The sequence below is a fragment of the Haematobia irritans genome, chromosome 3, assembly GCF_050003625.1.
Source record: "Haematobia irritans isolate KBUSLIRL chromosome 3, ASM5000362v1, whole genome shotgun sequence".
NCBI lineage: Eukaryota > Metazoa > Arthropoda > Insecta > Diptera > Muscidae > Haematobia > Haematobia irritans.
The window spans coordinates 14,058,603-14,076,739 of record NC_134399.1 but is presented as its reverse complement, the minus strand read 5'-3'; the positions used below and the strand labels follow the sequence as shown (position 1 = coordinate 14,076,739).

At 32.1% G+C, this 18,137-nt stretch overlaps 2 protein-coding genes across 3 annotated transcripts; one reads left to right on the top strand and one right to left on the bottom strand.

Annotated features, from left to right (window-relative positions):
* Window positions 1-1,906: 1,906 nt before the first annotated feature.
* On the bottom strand, window positions 1,907-3,055 carry LOC142229527 (protein transport protein Sec61 gamma-2 subunit). Of its 2 annotated transcripts, none has more exons than XM_075300088.1 (2): window positions 2,918-3,055; window positions 1,907-2,493 (listed from the first exon to the last, which is right to left on the bottom strand). In XM_075300088.1, the coding sequence occupies exon 2, from the start codon at window positions 2,468-2,470 to the stop codon at window positions 2,264-2,266; it is 207 nt and encodes a 68-aa protein (XP_075156203.1). In that variant the 5' UTR covers window positions 2,471-2,493; window positions 2,918-3,055; the 3' UTR covers window positions 1,907-2,263. The 2 variants fall into 2 exon arrangements, with proteins under 2 accessions (XP_075156203.1, XP_075156204.1); XM_075300089.1 differs by lacking the exon at window positions 2,918-3,055 and adding an exon at window positions 2,849-2,872.
* A 9,033-nt stretch (window positions 3,056-12,088) lies between these two features.
* On the top strand, window positions 12,089-17,054 carry Npc2a (Niemann-Pick type C-2a). Its single transcript, XM_075300100.1, has 3 exons — window positions 12,089-12,347; window positions 15,584-15,697; window positions 16,715-17,054. Exons 1-3 carry the CDS (start codon window positions 12,269-12,271, stop codon window positions 16,972-16,974), a joined length of 453 nt encoding a protein of 150 aa, XP_075156215.1. The 5' UTR covers window positions 12,089-12,268; the 3' UTR covers window positions 16,975-17,054.
* The last annotated feature ends 1,083 nt before the right edge of the window (window positions 17,055-18,137 follow it).

Below are 18,137 nucleotides of genomic sequence, written 5' to 3'. Positions count from 1 at the left end.
AAAATTATGCAAACATTTTCTATATAAATAAAATTTTGACAAAATTTTCTATAGAAATAAAATTTTGACAAAATTTTCTATAGAAATAAATTTTTGACAAAATTTTCTATAGAAATAAATTTTTGACAAAATTTTCTATAGAAATACAATTTTGACAAATTTTTCTATAGAAATAAAATTTTCTATAGAAATCAAATTTTGACAAAATTTTCTATAAAAATACATTTTTGACAAATTTTCTATGTATAAATCAGTAAAAATAAAATTTTATATAGAAATAAAATTTTGGCAATATTTTCTATAGAAATACAATTTTGACAAAATTTTCTATAGAAATAAATTTTTGACAAAATTTTCTATAGAAATAAAATTTTGACAAAATTTTCTATAGAAATACAATTTTGACAAATTTTTCTATAGAAATAAAATTTTGAAAAAATGTTCTATAAAAATAAAATTATGCAAACATTTTCTATATAAATAAAATTTTGACAAATTTTTCTATAGAAATAAAATTTTGCAAAATTTTCTATAGAAATAAATTTTTGACAAAATTTTCTATAGAAATAAATTTTTGACAAAATTTTCTATAGAAATAAAATTTTGACAAATTTTTCTATAGAAATCAAATTTTGACAAAATTTTCTATAAAAATACATTTTTGACAAATTTTCTATGTATAAATCAGTAAAAATAAAATTTTATATAGAAATAAAATTTTGGCAATATTTTCTATAGAAATACAATTTTGACAAAATTTTCTATAGAAATAAATTTTTGACAAAATTTTCTATAGAAATAAAATTTTGACAAAATTTTCTATAGAAATAAAATTTTGGTAATATTTTCTATAGAAATAAAATTTTGAAAAAATGTTCTATAAAAATAAAATTATGCAAACATTTTCTATATAAATAAAATTTTGACAAATTTTTCTATAGAAATAAAATTTTGCAAAATTTTTTTATAGAAATAAAATTTTGACAAAATTTTCTATAGAAATAAAATTTTGACAAAATTTTGTATAGAAATAAAATTTTGACAAAATTTGCTATAGAAATAAAATTGTGAGAAAATTTTTTATAGAAATAAAATTTTGGCAATATTTTCTATAGAAATAAATTTTTGTCAAAATTTCTAAAGAAATAAAATTTTGACAAAATTTTCTATAGAAATAAAATTTTGACAAAATTTTCTATAGAAATAAAATTATTTTCTATTGAAGTAAAATTTTGACAATATTCAGTATAAAAATAAAATTTTGAAAAAATAAGATTTTTTGTTTGGTAGTTTGGCTCGAGTAGCAACCGTGATGTTTCGTTTTCGAATTATTCGAAATTCTAAAAATTTAAAGGAGGAATAATGTATGGTCTTTTTGTCAATATTTAACAATAATATATGTTTTCATTCGTGACTTTTAATTATACAAAAATAGTAGTTAATTAAAAAAGTAAACTGAAAATGATTTTCAACTCGAAAACTGAACAAAGTACCGACATATAGCCATTTATGATATACTCTTGCATTCGGTGAGGCAAATTGCATATGGGACCGCCTTCATAAAGTAATATTGTTTTACAAATGTGAACCTAATACTTCTATTGGTCTATAAGATTGTTTGTGGTTATGGTAGAATTACAACTTACAACTTCAAACATCGATCATGCCCATGAAGTCAAACATCGATCTATCTGTGTGGTCTTATGTTGATTACCAACTAACTCCTTAAAAAATGCTTCATACTTAGGCTTCGATTCAATTCTTTAATTTGTATTTTTGTAAATGTATAGAAGAATCCAAAATGGTGCGTTTTTGAGTTTCAAATACCTACACCAAAATTTTATCGTTTTGAAAGTATGTACTATGGGTAATTAATTGCCTTTCTATTTAAAACATAAGAGAAATATTTAAAAATTTTTAATTCAATTTTTATTTATAAATTAAACAAATTGTTGTACGAAAATGGAAATCATGAGCTAATAAAGGAAACGAAACAAGACAAATTATAGAAAATCTCATTTCATTAGTGTCGAAATAGAGACGTGTTCAACTTCAATCAATCATTGACAGTGAAGACACATCTCAATCGTGAAATTGAAGATTGTACATTTTTGAGGGAGTGTAAAACTTATTAATATAGTACGTGAATATTGAAAGAAATGGACAGCTTTACCACAGTGATTTTTCTGGTATACAAAAAGCTGATGCAGCCTTAGAACGGTATATAAAATAAGTTGAGTGAAGTATCCATTTCTTTTCTTATTTATGAACCGACAATAATATTGTTGATGGGGATGTGAATCAGTTTAACGAAGAAGCCAATGAAACCCATGATGCAGAAACCAATAGCTGTGGCAATGGCAATCTTTTGGAACTCTTTGCGGTCTGGTTTGGTGCAACGTTTAACTAAACGAATTGAGTCCTTGGCGAAAACACGGCCGGGTTCACAGAATTTAACAACTTTATCCATGGCGGGTGATTAAAGCAATTTAGCTGCAAAAGAAGAAATATAAAGACAAATTAGAAAAATGTTTATCTTCCTAGGAAATGGGGAAAGTGAAATTTGGTCACTTGTTGTAGTGTTTGATTAGAGTTTGACGTCGTGGCATTTAGCATTACCAAAAAAGAAAGAATGCTAATGAAATCCGATGTATTTTAAAACAAAATTAGTGAATTTTCAACAGATTTGTATTTGCCACATTATATTATTGGACTTTCTCTATATTAAATAGAATTTTTTTCTTGCCACATAATTCACTTATCCCCGAGATTCATAAACTTCAAACGTTTGTATGTAAAACATATTTTCTTAACCGTAGAAAGTTTAATTCTAATACACATTTTTTACTTTTATAATTATGCTGGCAATATATTTGCAGCAATTTTTATACAAAAATTGAATCGTATTTACACGCACCTATTTCTTTCGTTGCAGCAAGTTGTTTGTCAAGCAATTTTAACACGAATGAAGCGAATGGTTGTATTTTACGACACGACCATAATTGACAGATTACCAGCAAAAACGACGTGGCACCATTGTTGCCAACGTCCGTAATTATGTTCACAGTGATTTTTAAACTATGTAGCTAATGGATGGTTTCCATGGGCTTCTATGTAAAGTATTTGAAGCAAAAATTATAAAAAAAAATTTGTTATTTCTTTAACAGACGAAGTGAATTTTCTACCAAATAAAAGAAGCATTAAAAAATAATAATCGGATTTCTTTTAAAACCCTTACAAACTTGAACAATGACTCAAAATAATCTCGAATTGATAAAATTGACTACAATTTAGAGCTCAACCGAAGCATAGGCTTCGGTATTCGGCCAAAAATCGATAATCGGCCACGAAGCTTTTTGAATAATTTATTTCATATTGAATTGTCCCAGTGTTGAACTTGTCTCAGTCAAAATACCCAGTACAAAATAAAACGTAAAAATATTATAGTTTTTTTTTATTATAATATGAAACTATTGAATTTTGAATATTATAAAGTCTGTTAGTTCTAAAAGTATATTATGGACTGAATTACTTTTTATTATTGTTTTTATGCCTTTGTTGAAAAAAAAAATGCTGATATTGCACTAAAACACACCAAATTTCGTTGATTAAAAATCTGAGGAAAATAATCGGCCTCGTCTTCGGTCGATTATTGCTTTTTTCGAAACATCGGCTTCGGCAAAAAAAGCCGCTTCGGTCGAGCTCTACTACATTTACACATTAGGGTGGATATTAAGTTCGAGTTTAGCAGCTAAAGGTGGGTATTAAGTTCGAGTTTAGCCGCTAAATTTCACTAAAGTGAAAACTAAATCAGTAAAAAAAAAACAAAAAAATTATACATATTTGTTGCAGATTTCATTATAACTTGATGGGGAATATCCCAAAGCAAATTTTCACAAAGTTTGTATTCCTTAAAATGGATTACTAAAGAAAAGTAATCGTGAAAAAATGACGATTTTAGCGGCTAAACGCGAACTTAATACCCACCTTTAGCTGCTAAAAACGTAATTTTTTCACGATTACTTTTCTTTAATAATCCATTTTAAGGAATACAAACTTTGTGAAAATTTGCTTTAGGCTATTCCCCATAAAGTTATAATATAATTTGCAACAAATGTGTATAATTTTATGCCTTTTTTACTGATTTAGTTTTCACTTTAGCGATTTTAGCGGCTAAAGGTGAGTATTAAGTTCGAGTTTAGCCGCTAAAATCGCCATTTTTTCACGATTACTTTTCTCTAATAATACTTTTTAAGGAATACAAACTTTTTGAAAACTTGCTTTGGGCTATTCCCCATCAAGTTATAATAAAATCTGCAACAAATATGTATAATTTTAGGCCTTTTTTTACTGTTTTAGTTTTCACTTTAGTGAAAAAAGTCGAACTTAATACCCACCTTAAACTCGAACTTAATACCTTAAAGGTGTAAAATTAAAACTAAATCTGCAAAAAACACACCCAGAAAAAAGTGCCTTCGAAACTAAAGGAAAAAATGTTCATCAATTTAGTTTAGCCATTTTATTTCCATTAAGTTAAATTTGTGTGTGAAATAATAAAATTTACTTGTTTCAGTAAAAAAAATCCTAAATTGAAAGCAGTTAGGAATAGTTCATTAACTAGAATAAGGCATGGAATTTTACTAATACTGTTTTCTTCGCTGGGTATAAGAATTTACTACTGAAGAAGAAAATTTTATTCACTGATAACAAAGCATTCGTAAAAATAAACGAAACCCGAACTAAAACCAACTTTCCTCAAATTTAGTAAAATTTCTTATAAAACGATAACACTGACATCCTTTATTATAGAAAGCTTATCATACACACGAATAACACTTGACATAGAAAAATATTTTAGTTCATTCGTACTAAGAAGTATTCAATACTTTCAAAACTTAAGGAAACACACTTGTAAGAATATAGGAGATTATTTCAACCGTCGAACGGAACGGACGTGTTTTTTAATAGCGGATAAAATCATCGTAATAAGTACCTACTACGAATTTCAAGTGTGGTGGGATATTAGGCCACCATGCAGAGAAATTCAAAGACATCCACTGGGTTGCTAACTTCAGGGCCCAGTGGACGGGAATCGACTGGAGTTATAAATTTGGGCAATGACCAAGAGTTAGGCCCAATTAGTCGACCTGTAGACGGGTCGACAGGTGGCGACAATTTGACAAGTCGGACCTTTTCCAAGGTAACGGCATCAAAAGGAGGTAATCCCTCACGAAAGAGATTCAAAGAACGCAGAAATGCTTTGTTTATCCTAAAGAAATTAGGATCAGTCGACCCAAGCACGTTGTCGGCTAAACAAAGCGATTCCTTAAAATGGGCTCAAGGAATTCTTGAGGCTGGAAAAAGGGAACGATCACCGGATGAGCTGCCATCCTCCAAAAGGGATCAACGATCGTTTGCCTCAGTTGCTAAAGACAGCCTTGTGATGGCTATCATAAATAAAGGAGCATTGGACGGTATGGTTCCAAAGCAAAAATGGGGGGAAATTGAGAATGCTTTGTCTGGCGTCTACTCACAGGTGCTGGAAAAGTTTCCCGGCCCAGATCCTCGACACCAAGAGGCTGGTTGGTATCAAGGACGATTTAAGCTAGTCGCATTTGAGGACCAGAGGTCTATAGAATGTTTTAAAGCTGCTCTGATACTAATTGGTGAAGTTTGGGAAGGAGCTGCTCTAGAGTTAGTCGAGAAGAAAGACATACCGGCTAGACCAAGAGCACATGCGTGGATACCTGCAAACCCTCCTGACCCTGAATCTATTTTAAATAGACTGAAACAATGCAATCCAGATCTTCCAACAGCTGATTGGAAGGTTGGCCGTTTGGATGAAGTGGATGGGCCAAGACGGCATGCAGTGTTTATATTGAACACTCAGTCTTTGCCACATCTAGCAAAGTCCCAGGGCCGTGTATGTTATGGCTTTCATTATATCCAAATGAAGGTGTATAAAAACGATCAGCTAAAGGATTCAGAAATGGACAAGCCTCTGTCTGAATCAGAAGTAAGCGGATCCTCTTGCGAAGTCGAGGGGGATACCAAGACAATTGAAGACATGGATAGATACCGTATGCGTGAGGAGGCTTCTACTGCCTCAGAACTCACCAAAGTTGAACCTATGGTTATTGCGAGAGTCACCGATATCTCTGAAGAGGACATTCTTGATGACTCGATTGAAACGGCTGATGTGACGGTTGTTGAAAATCTCGATGGTCCTACGGATCCTCCAGATAAATCTTCATCATTGTAAGGCTGCATGTGCTGCCTTAAAAGTTCTCCTGATGAAAGGGGACATAGACATAGTTCTTATTCAAGAACCATATGTTTATAGAAACAAAATATGTGAATTAAGTACTCCGGGGTTCAAACTATTGCAGTATACTGGTAATGATGTAAATCGAGCCTGTATAATTGCTAAAAACGAGCTCAACTTGTTTCTGCTTCCTTCAATGTGCAATACAGACACTGTCGTTGCAAGTTTAGAAATAGCCAAATGCAAATATTGGGTATCTTCGGTCTACATGGGACATGACAGGGAGATGCCTCCATATGCCGTTAAGACCTTAGTGGAGGAGTCACTGAAAACAAAGACGAAACTCATTATGGGATGCGATGCGAATGCACATCATAGTATATGGGGAAGTAGTGATACTAATGCAAGGGGAGAGTCGCTAATAGAGTTTATTTTGCGTACTAATCTGGTAGTTTGCAACAAGGGAGATGTCCCAACCTTTGTCACTAAAAACAGGCAAGAGGTTTTGGACATCACCTTGGCCTCGCAAGAACTGAATGAAATGATATCTGAGTGGCAGGTTTTAAGTGAACACAGCTTCTCAGATCATCGCTACATCAGTTTCAAATTTGATGTTCATATCACCAAGATCATATTTCCGCCAAATGTTAGGAAAGCTGACTGGAATAGGTATAGGGAATCGTTCAATATGATGATACCGGAAATAACAGAGACAAATATGAGAAATGTGCAAGATATCGAACACGCAGTGGAGCGGATTACTAAGCCCTTCAACATCTCACTGAAAGCTGCATGCCCTAGAGGAAAGCCAAGGGGGAAACATCGACCACCATGGTGGTCTACGGAAATAAGTAATATGAGGAAATCCTGCAGGAAGCTCTTTAACAAGGCAAAGTCCACCAGAGCCCCTGAGGACTGGGACGCTTACAAGAAGAATCTGAGAGGATACAAGCGAGAACTGAGAAAGGCTCAGCATAACTCTTGGAATGCTTACTGCAGCAGTATTGAGAATACGTCCGAGGCTTCCAGACTACGGAAGGTTCTAGCATCCACCAACTCCGCTCCAGGTTTCATTAAAACATCGGAGGGCAATTGGACAACGTCCAGTGAGGAGACGCTGGAGGTACTATTGGACACACATTTTCCTGGAAATCAGACGGTTGAACCATGTACTGGCGGTGCCACAGTTGCTCAGCGGTCGTTTCCTGTCGAGGACATTGTATCGGAAACTAGAATAAGATGGGCGCTAAATAGCTTTGGACCATTCAAATCCCCTGGACCTGATGGAATTACTCCGGCGGAGTTACAAGCTGTAACTGACAAAATTATCCCCTGGTTGTCGGTGATATATAAAGGATGTATCAACTTATCATATATCCCAGGAAAGTGGAGGGAAACAAAAGTCGTTTTCATACCTAAAGCGGGAAAAGCCTCTCACTCGAGTGCGAAGGATTTCCGACCAATCAGCTTATCCTCATTCCTACTTAAGACTCTGGAGAGGATGATAGATATTTATCTTAGAACTAGCATCGATTCAAGTTTGTTCTCGAAACGACAGCATGCATACTCGAAGGGCAGGTCTACTGAGACCGCACTACATGAACTAGTCAGCTTTATTGAAAGCTCACTATCTGTCAATGAATACACAATCGTGGCGTTTCTAGACATCGAAGGGGCGTTCAATAATGTCCATCCGAGCTCGATATTAAATGGACTGACAGCTCTGAATGTTGATCCATGTATACTCAGGCTGTTAGACGAACTGCTAATGAAGAGACGTATTTCAGCCACACTAGGACAAGCAAACATACAAAAGTATGTGAACAGAGGCACTCCCCAAGGAGGAGTTCTATCACCTCTTCTTTGGAATGTTGCTATAAATAGCCTTCTGGTTACTCTAGAAAAAGAAAGGATAAAAGTGGTGGCATACGCAGATGATGTAGCTCTGGCAGTCAGGGGAAAATTCCCATCCACAATCAGAGATATTATTCAGAGGGCCCTCCGGATGACTGAACAATGGGCGAAAGACAATGGTCTTGGGGTAAATCCTGCAAAGACAGAATTAGTCATGTACTGCAAAGATCGCAAAACTCCCACGGTTAGGCCTATTTCCTTAGGGGGTATTGAAATTCCCTTTGGTGATTGTGCAAAATACCTTGGCGTTATTTTGGACAGGAAGCTGAACTTTAAGCTTAATATTGAAGAAAGGGCGAGGAAGGCAACTGTAGCTTTGTACTCGTGCAAAAAGGCAATAGGAAAAAAGTGGGGACTAAAACCAAAAATTGTGCATTGGCTATACACGGCAGTGGTTAGACCTATAATGCTATATGGTGTTGTAGTCTGGTGGCCGGCACTTCAGAAACCGACTGGTTTAGATAAAGTTCAGCGTATGGCGTGTTTGTGTATTTCAGGCGCATTCAGCAAGACAGGAACAAATTCCCTTAATGTCATGATGCATCTATTGCCTTTAGACATTTTGGCCAAACAGTCAGCTGCAACAACGGCTGTGCGGTTGCGCGAACTATCGCTGTGGTCGGAAAATGGTTACGGTCACAGTTCTGTCCTCAAAATAATGTCAGATGTGCCTAACGTAGTGGATTACACTTTGGCGAGTCCACTTTTCGACAAAAAGTTTGAGACTCTAATCCCCAACAGTGAGGCGTGGTGCACACATACCCCGGGGAATAAAGAATATATAGATTTCTACACTGATGGCTCCAAATTGGATGGACAAGTGGGTTTCGGAGTATATTCTAATGATCTGGAACTTCAAATAGCGAAAAGATTACCTAATCACTGTAGTGTTTTTCAGGCTGAAATATTAGCAATAAGAGAGGTGGCGAATTGGCTGAGAAGTAATGTTCCAAAAAATGTGGGCATTAATATATACTCAGACAGTCAACCTGCAATAAAATCCTTGGACTCTGTGTTCCTCAACTCGAAAACGGCCATCGATTGCCGCAAATCTCTCAATGAGATGGCTGAGCAGTACAATATTCACCTAATATGGGTGCCTGGCCATAGGAACATTCCGGGGAACTGCGAAGCGGATGAGTTGGCAAGGCTAGGGACTACCTTACATATTCCAGGGGAACTAGAATTTGTTGGTATGCCCCTAGCTACCTGCAAGCTCATGCTGCGTGAGAAGGCTGTTATGATGGCAAATGTTCGATGGGAGAATTGCAAGGGTTGTAACGACACCAAGCAAATATGGCCCCATTTCAACTTAAACCGCACACTAGATATGCTAATGTTCTCGAGACGTCAGGTATCACTCCTGATATCTGCTATAACGGGTCGCTGCCTGATAGGAGATTTTGCAAAAACTATTGGCGCGAAGTATAATGACTATTGTATGAGCTGTCATGATGCGGAGGAAAAAGAATCAATTAAACACCTCTTGTGTGAGTGTCCTGCATTTTGTGTAAAGCGCAAGCAACTTTTAGGAGCATATAGCTTCAGATTACTGGCGGATCTGGAAAACGTTAATTTAAGCAGTCTGCTAATATTTTTGGAACAATCTGGTTGGTTCAACAAAGAAAAATAATCAAGAAGGTTCAGCGGTTAAAACTAGAAGTGCCCATATGTAATAGGTACTTTTAGTTAATGTGGTATCACAATGGACTGAATAGTCTAAGTGAGCCTGAATCTTAATCGGGCTGCCACTTTAACCTAACCTAACCTAACCTAAGAATATAGGAAATTTTCCTATATTTCTTTTACCTACCTGTAATCGATACCTGTCATCGATGCAACCGATATGTTTGCGCGTGGGTTGTTTTTTAGTTGGAATCGCGTTGTTATGGTATACGGAGAGATTGTTAAAAAATAATATAGTAAAATAATATAATAAATAACAAATAAAATATTTGTTATTTTAAATTAGTGAGAAAAATTATTGAACATAAATAACAAACAATAAGTCTATCAATGTAGAATAACAACCCCCCCATTCGTCTTCGTTTTGGAATCTTCAATTATCAGGTAACATTCATACAGTGACGCTAACCTTTTGTGAAAAATACATGGTTTATGATTTGTTATATTTGTAGGTATTGAAATTGTAAAAGGAGGACAAACTCGTTACGCAGCATCTTATTAAAAGTGAAAGGAACAAGAAGAAGAAAATCATTACGTTTTACAGTTGGTAACTTTACATGGACATTGGAAATAGTGGAATAATAAACTAATATTTCAAGGCCAGTCGATGCTGTTAATTCTTAATAAATATATTTAACATATTAATAAAGCATGTCTTTTATTGAAGAAAAAATGTCCATATAAAAAAATAAAACTGTATTTAAAAACGAAGGTAAGCAGTTTTAATTTTGAAGTAAAAGGTTTACCACAAATATGTAAGATTTGTCCAAATGAGTGAAAAAAGTTCAATAAAATCATTCCATATATGAATTCAATCCAGTTAATTTTTTTAATTCTGTAGTATAGTGGTACATAAATATAGGAAAATTTTAACTAATATATGGAATGCATTCTACCTAATTTCTACGAAAATCACAACGTTCAAACAAATAAAAATGTCTTTGGCGCTATACGAAGTTCAATTTTCTTCACCAGGAGTTCATTTTAACTTAAAGAAGGGGTCACTTTTTTCTGGGTGCAAAATCAAATTATATCTTCTTGTTGCAAATTTTATTATAACCTGATGGGGAATGATCCAATGCAAAAATTGAAAATGTTTATTTTGTTTGTTTTGACTTTAAATACCCTCCATCATGGATTGTTAACAAAGTTCTACTAAAGACTCTCATCCACAATCAAATTACATTTGTTATGGCACAGTTGTCAGTATGGATCAATTTTTGCATGGTTGTTATAGGGCATAGGTAACGGCACGGGCCATATTGCAACCGAATCGGATGAAATTTGCTCCTCCAAGAGCCTCCTGAAATTAAATCTGGAGACGTGTTTATATGAGGCTAGAAATAATTAAAGAGCGACTATGTCATAGAGCGAAAAAGAGGTTAATTCGTGACCACCCTAAAAAAAATTTGCTCATATCTAAAGTAATTCTAAAGTAAACGTTCTAGAGCAAAAACGAAGCGTCCTAGAGCGAAAATGAGGTTAATTCGTAATCACTCCCAAAAAATTGAAAATTCCATCCAAATACTAAAAAAAAATTAAATTTTTAAAGAAAAACTTTTTTCTTCATATTTTCTAAACAAAGGGCTTTAAAAGAAATGTTTGTGGAACAACTTCCATTTTTTTTTTGCTTTCTTCATAAATAATTCCCATTTACGAAGGAAAATGTTTGTAGGGTATGCTCGAATATCGACAGCCATTATGGTTGTGTTTGTCAAGATATTTTGCAGTGTATGCGTTTATCAAAAAAAATGTAAACAATAATAAAGAATTGACTTCTATATAAACTTATCATCGGACACTGTGAGAATATTGATAAGGATTTTTCGTTTGAGTCACAAGCTGTATTTTGATACCCATTCAAAAACAAAAATAAACTATGTACATAATTGTATTATAAAGCCATACAATGAATAAGTACTGACGTATATCCCTCCATTTATGTACATAAGTTTGTAATGCTAGTGAAAAATTAATTGAATAAAACGGAAATGCATACCGTTGTCACCACCTACCCACGTACAACACACAGGGACAAGGGCGAAGAGTATAGCATACATTTCTCCATCTCGCTCAAACTATCGCAAACAAAGAGAAGCATCATCATCCATCGTATACATCCATCATTATCGTCCACAGTACAAGTGTATTTATTTAATTAAGACAAGCCGAACATGTTGTTATTGTAGTCGACATTAACTAATTTGCATTGAGTTTGAATTTGTGAGCACCGACCAAACAGCAAACGATTCTACTTCGTTTCATTCAAATATTAACATTCGTGCTGTGTTGACAAAACGTAACGGAGAAGTACCAAATCAGAAAAATTGTGCATTTAGCGGTTACACATTGTAAAACACTGTTCGACTTAAACATCTATAAGCAAAATAAATTAATATAATAATGAATCAATTTGTGATTTTAACAATATTGGCTGGAATTTTCCTTTCTTCGGTGGATGCTTTAATATTCACGGACTGCGGTAAATATATATGAAAAGAAATAATCGGTCTTTATTTTGAGATAATATCTGGCTCAATAAAGAAAATTAATATCATTTTTATGGACATGATGTGGTGTTTCTTAGTTTTTTATTATAATTTCCCCACCTAGTTTTGTCGATGTTAATTCAATACAAGCTGTATTCGATTTAAATATTAGAATTAGAACCAATAATTTCTTTTGGGAATATGTAAACAATCAAGACAAGACAATCCGCTTCTTAAGTCCGGGGATGCCGCTTTATCAAAATTTCTACTACCCATAATAATTGTGAGCCTTTAGCGAGACAAGTCATCAAATTTAGAACCAATAATGTCGATAATACGGATTATCGCATATTTCTTATGGGAATATGTGTCTATAAAAACATAGCAAGGAATTTCCATTTACAAAAACAGACAAGCCCGGAGATGCCTCTTTATCATAATTTCTACTAAGAATTGTTAGGATGTTGTCGACTGTGAAGTTTTTGTTCCATAATGCCAAATTTGAGCCTTTAGCGAGGTAAGGCATCAAATTTAGAACCAATGATGCCGATAATACGGATTCTCGTGTATTTCCTATGGGAATATGTAAACAATCGATAACAACGTCGCAAGGAATTTTCATTTACAAAAAAAACAGACAATCAGCTTCATAAGCCCGGAGATGCCGTCTTATTAAAATTTCTACTACCCATAAGAATTATTAGGGTTATGTTATCGACTGTGAAGTTTTTGTTCCATAAAGCCAAATTTGAGACTTTAGCGAAATTTTGAAATGATGTTATCGACTGTGAAGTTTTTGTTCCATAAAGCCTAATTTGAGACTTTAACGAAATTTTTACTACTCATAAAAAAATCATAGAAATTTGTACTATACATTTCATAAGCCCGGGGCGTAACTCTATTAAAATTTCTATATAAGCCTTTAGCAAAAATTTTTACTGCACATAAGAATGAATAAAATGTAAGCAATCAATAACAACGTCACACGGAATTTTAATTTACAAAACTAGACATAGTTTTCATAAGCCCGGGACGCAGCTCTATTAAAAGCTCTTATCGATTTTGAAGTTTTTGTTCTATAAAGCTTAATGTGAGCCTTTAATGAAATTTTCACTACTGTTGATGTTTGCATCAAATACCAGTAAAGCAATACGAGTATTACCATCCGTTTCTTAATCCCGGTCTATGTTCGAAATTTCATTTTAATGCCGCTAATCTGCTGCCCAAAGAAATTTGTTAGTGGACACACCATGCACTCCATGTTTCATGAAAAATCAACCATTGTGTGTAGAAATCATTGTAAACTAGTGTAATCAATGCGAATATATCAATAATTCTGTACAAAAACGCAATAAAATGCAATTCCCATTCTTTTTTTTTTAATCTTATCACAAGTGCAAATCTCCATTCTTTGTAGAACACAATGAAATTTCGATTTTTTTTCAAAGGGGCCGTTAGTAGGGATAGCAACTAAATCCGAATTTATAACAAGCGATTCAAAGATTGTCTAAGAAAATTATTTGGCTGCGAATTAAAATTAATTGTAGGTTTCTCTATAGAGAAGTTATGAAGATCATTCGAAAATTCCTTTTGCTTGTGGATAATACAGTTTTGCCATGTATTTCTTATGGGAGCAAAGTGCAAAAAATCGATAAAAACTCCTCACACTATTTTCGGTAACAAAAATACATAATTTTTATTTGTAGAAAAACTTCGGAATGCAATTTTCCTATAGGAATTGGCTTTAAAAGCGGGTATGCACCTTTAGCGGTGCTAATAACACAGTTTTGCCATATTTTATATGGAAATTTAAATAATCGGTAATAACATCTCAAGTAATGTATTTCTTATCGACATTTCGTAAGATTTTGACAAAAATTTCTATAGAAATAAAATTTGGACAAAATTTTCTATAGAAATAAAATTTTGACAAAATTTTCTATAGAAATAAAATTTTGACAAAATTTTCTATAGAAATAAAATTTTGGCAAAATTTTCTATAGAAATAAAATTTTGACAAAAGTTTCTATAGAAATAAAATTTTGACAACATTTTCTATAGAAATAAAATTTTGACAAAATTTTCTATAGAAATAAAATTTAGACAAAATTTTCTATAGAAATAAAATTTTGACAAAAGTTTCTATAGAAATAAAATTTTGACAACATTTTCTATAGAAATAAAATTTTGACAAAATTTTCTATAGAAATAAAATTTTGACAAAATTTTCTATAGAAATAAAATTTTGACAAAATTTTCTATAGAAATAAAATTTTGACAAAATTTTCTATAGAAATAAAATTTTAACAAAATTTTCTATAGAAATAAAATTTTGACAAAATTTTCTATAGAAATAAAATTTTGACAAAATTTTCTATAGAAATAAAATTTTGACAAAATTTTCTATAGAAATAAAATTTTGACAAAATTTTCTATAAAAATACATTTTTGACAAAATTTTCTATAGAAATAAAATTTTGACAAAATTTTCTATAGAAATAAAATTTTGGCCAAATTTTCTATAGAAATAAGATTTTGGCAAAATTATATAATAAAATAAAATTTTCTATAGATATAAAATTTCTTATGGACATTTCGTAAGAGCTGTCTACCAGGTTTAAGGCTAGACGTCTCTGGGTAAATTTCTGTTTTCCAAAAGATATGAATGGAAACATTTGTTACGGAAAATATATGACGCTGATTGTTTACATTTTGCTTCCACAGCAAAATTGTTATACATTTTTTTTTAATTTCTCCAATGGAAAGAAATTTTCCCGTGGAAGCAAGAGTTTTCGCTCGAGTTTTGTACAACTGTCTATTATTGTCTATTTATTTATTGTAGGCATCGCAATTTTCACTATTTATATACTAGACTTTATTGGTAGAAATTTTTGAGAATAGCATCGCAATATAGAACAGCCTTATCGACATGAAAGCTTAATAACATGTTGACCTACATACTGGGCTTGATTTAATGAAAATATCTTCTAATTCAATGTACGTGCTAATTTCTAAACGTCCACTTTGAATATGCTCTTAATTGTCGTTTGAGATGAGCCTAATCGCTTTATTTATACAATAACAAATAAATGTGTAATTGATTAATTGTCGACTATACACAGATGTCACGTAATTTAAACCTATTCGTTTTTATTATTTAGACTCATATATGATATACATTCTATTAATATTTTTTAATTAATGATTAATTTTTTGTTTTATTTTTTAGGTTCAAAGATTGGTAAATTTACAAAGGTTGTTGTATCCGATTGTGACACAACGAAAAATGAGTGTATATTAAAGAGGAATTCAACGGTATCCATTACAATTGACTTTGTATTAGGTGAGTATGACAAAGAATTTTTGAGAAGAATAATTTATTTTATTTATTTAATTACACATTATTGTCATTGAGCTAAACATGGAATAAGGCAGCACTCAGTGGTAATAGTGCAATTTCCACTATTGGGCATGGACTGAATAAGACTAACTCCAGCGCTTAATAAAGCGATATATAATAAGTTCTGCTTTATATGGCGGCATTAGCGTAAAAGAGAGAGAGAGAGAGAATATCATGCAGATATTCTGTCCCGCCATTTCCACAAAATCGGTCATGCAGATATTCTGTCCCGCCATTTCCACAAAATCGGTACACACAATTTTTTTCTGATTCAATCACGAAATTAATTGCACCAATTAATTTTTTAATTGAAATGTCTTCAATCACAGAAATGATATTATCAATTAAAAAATTAATTGTTCCAATTAAGAAATTAATTAATACAAAAATTAATTTTGTTTAAATTAAAAAAATCAATAGAATTCTTAATTTAATATTTTTTAAAATTCAACTAAGACTTTAATTAGAAAAATTTTCGTGGTTATTTTTTCTGTTTAGTTGAGTAGGCAGTGTCCTCTTGGTACACATGAATTTATTTCGGTTGCCCATAAGAAATACATTGCTATTCTTACTAACGAAAATTCCGTAACACGTTGTTATCGATTGTTTATATTTTGAATTTTCGTTAGCAAATATATATATTAATGCATTGACAAGAAAACGAAATTTCCGCCAGAAGTGGGTAGCGGAAGTTATCAAGAGAACACTGTCTAACCAACTTTAGAGTCTTGCATACGCTACTGCCGACAATGAAAACAGAACTTATTTATATAATTATATCGCTTCAGTAAGCGATGGATTTCTTCCATTGCTTCCCAATTTTGCTGGGATCTAAGTGAGCCTATACATAATTTAATCCATAAAAATATCATAAATTTTAATTATTATATAGACTCTAAAATAAAATATATATTATTTGATTGTTTTTTTTTTTTTTTCATCTTTCTCCTAAATATACAGTCGAGGATGTCACTTCTATAAAAACGGTGGTCCATGGCAAGGTAATGGGTGTTGAAATGCCTTTCCATTTACAAAATCCCGATGCTTGTGTGGACAGTGGTTTAAAATGTCCATTGGATAAAGGTGAAACATATGAATATCAAGCCACATTGCCCGTTTTGAAAGCTTATCCTAAAGTAAATGTAATGGTCAAATGGGAATTACAAGATCAAAATGGTGAAGACATTGTCTGTGTATCAATTCCAGCTAAGATTCAATAGAGCCATAACAAAAAATTTGAAATGCAACCTGTGTAATTCTATTTAAAATAAATAATATAAGTTTTGTAATTTGATAAAAATGGTTTTATTAATTTTTAATGGATGAACAAAATAGCTAAGGTTTTTTCTTTTGGGTCATAAAGCAGGCAAGCAAATTAAATTTGCTTGCGGAAATTTCATATGCGTGTCAATAACACAGTTTTGCCATGTATTTCTAATGGGAGCAAAATCTATACCATCGATAATAATGCCCAAAATTTTCTATATAAATAAAATTTTGACAAAATTTCGTATAGAAATAAAATTTCGACAAAATTTTCTATAGAAATAAAATTTTGACAAGATTTTCTATAGAAATAAAATATTGACAAAATTTTCTATAGAAATTAAATTTTGAGAAAATTTTCTATAGAAATAAAATTGTGGCAAAATTTTCTATAGGAATAAAATTTTGACAAAATTTTCTATAGAAATAAAATTTTGACAAAATTTTCTATAGAAATGAAATTTTGACAAAATTTTCTATAGAAATAAAATTTTGACAAAATTTTCTACAGAAATAAAATTTTGACAAAATTTTCTATAGAAATTAAATTTCGAGAAAATTTTCTATAGAAATAAAATTTGCTATAGAAATAAAATTTTAACAAAATTTTCTAAATATGTGGACGACATATTTGCGATAGTAAAGAAAACCGACGTGTAAAGTACTCTTGACGCATTAAACTCATTCCACAGTCAAATACAATTTACAATGGAGTTAGAGAAGGATAACAAGCTACCATATTTAGACTGTAACATACTGAGAGATGATAATTGTTTGAGGCTGAATTGGTATCAAAAACCAACAGCAACTGGACGACTAATAAATTATAATTCAAAACACAATAAAAGTATAATCCATATGACAGCAATCAATTTTATAGATCGAATCTTAAGGATAAGTGATGCAGAATTCCACAAGGAGAATGAAATAAAGATAAGACAAATATTGACCACAAACCATTTTCCAAATAGAATAATAAGCAGACTAATAAATCGCGTTAAAAATAAAACACTTGACGAAAACATTAAAACTAAGACTATTGAAGAGCCGGACCATAATAAGGATAAGTCATACAAACCCATGACTTACGTTGGATTCTCAGAGCGTTTTTTCAAAT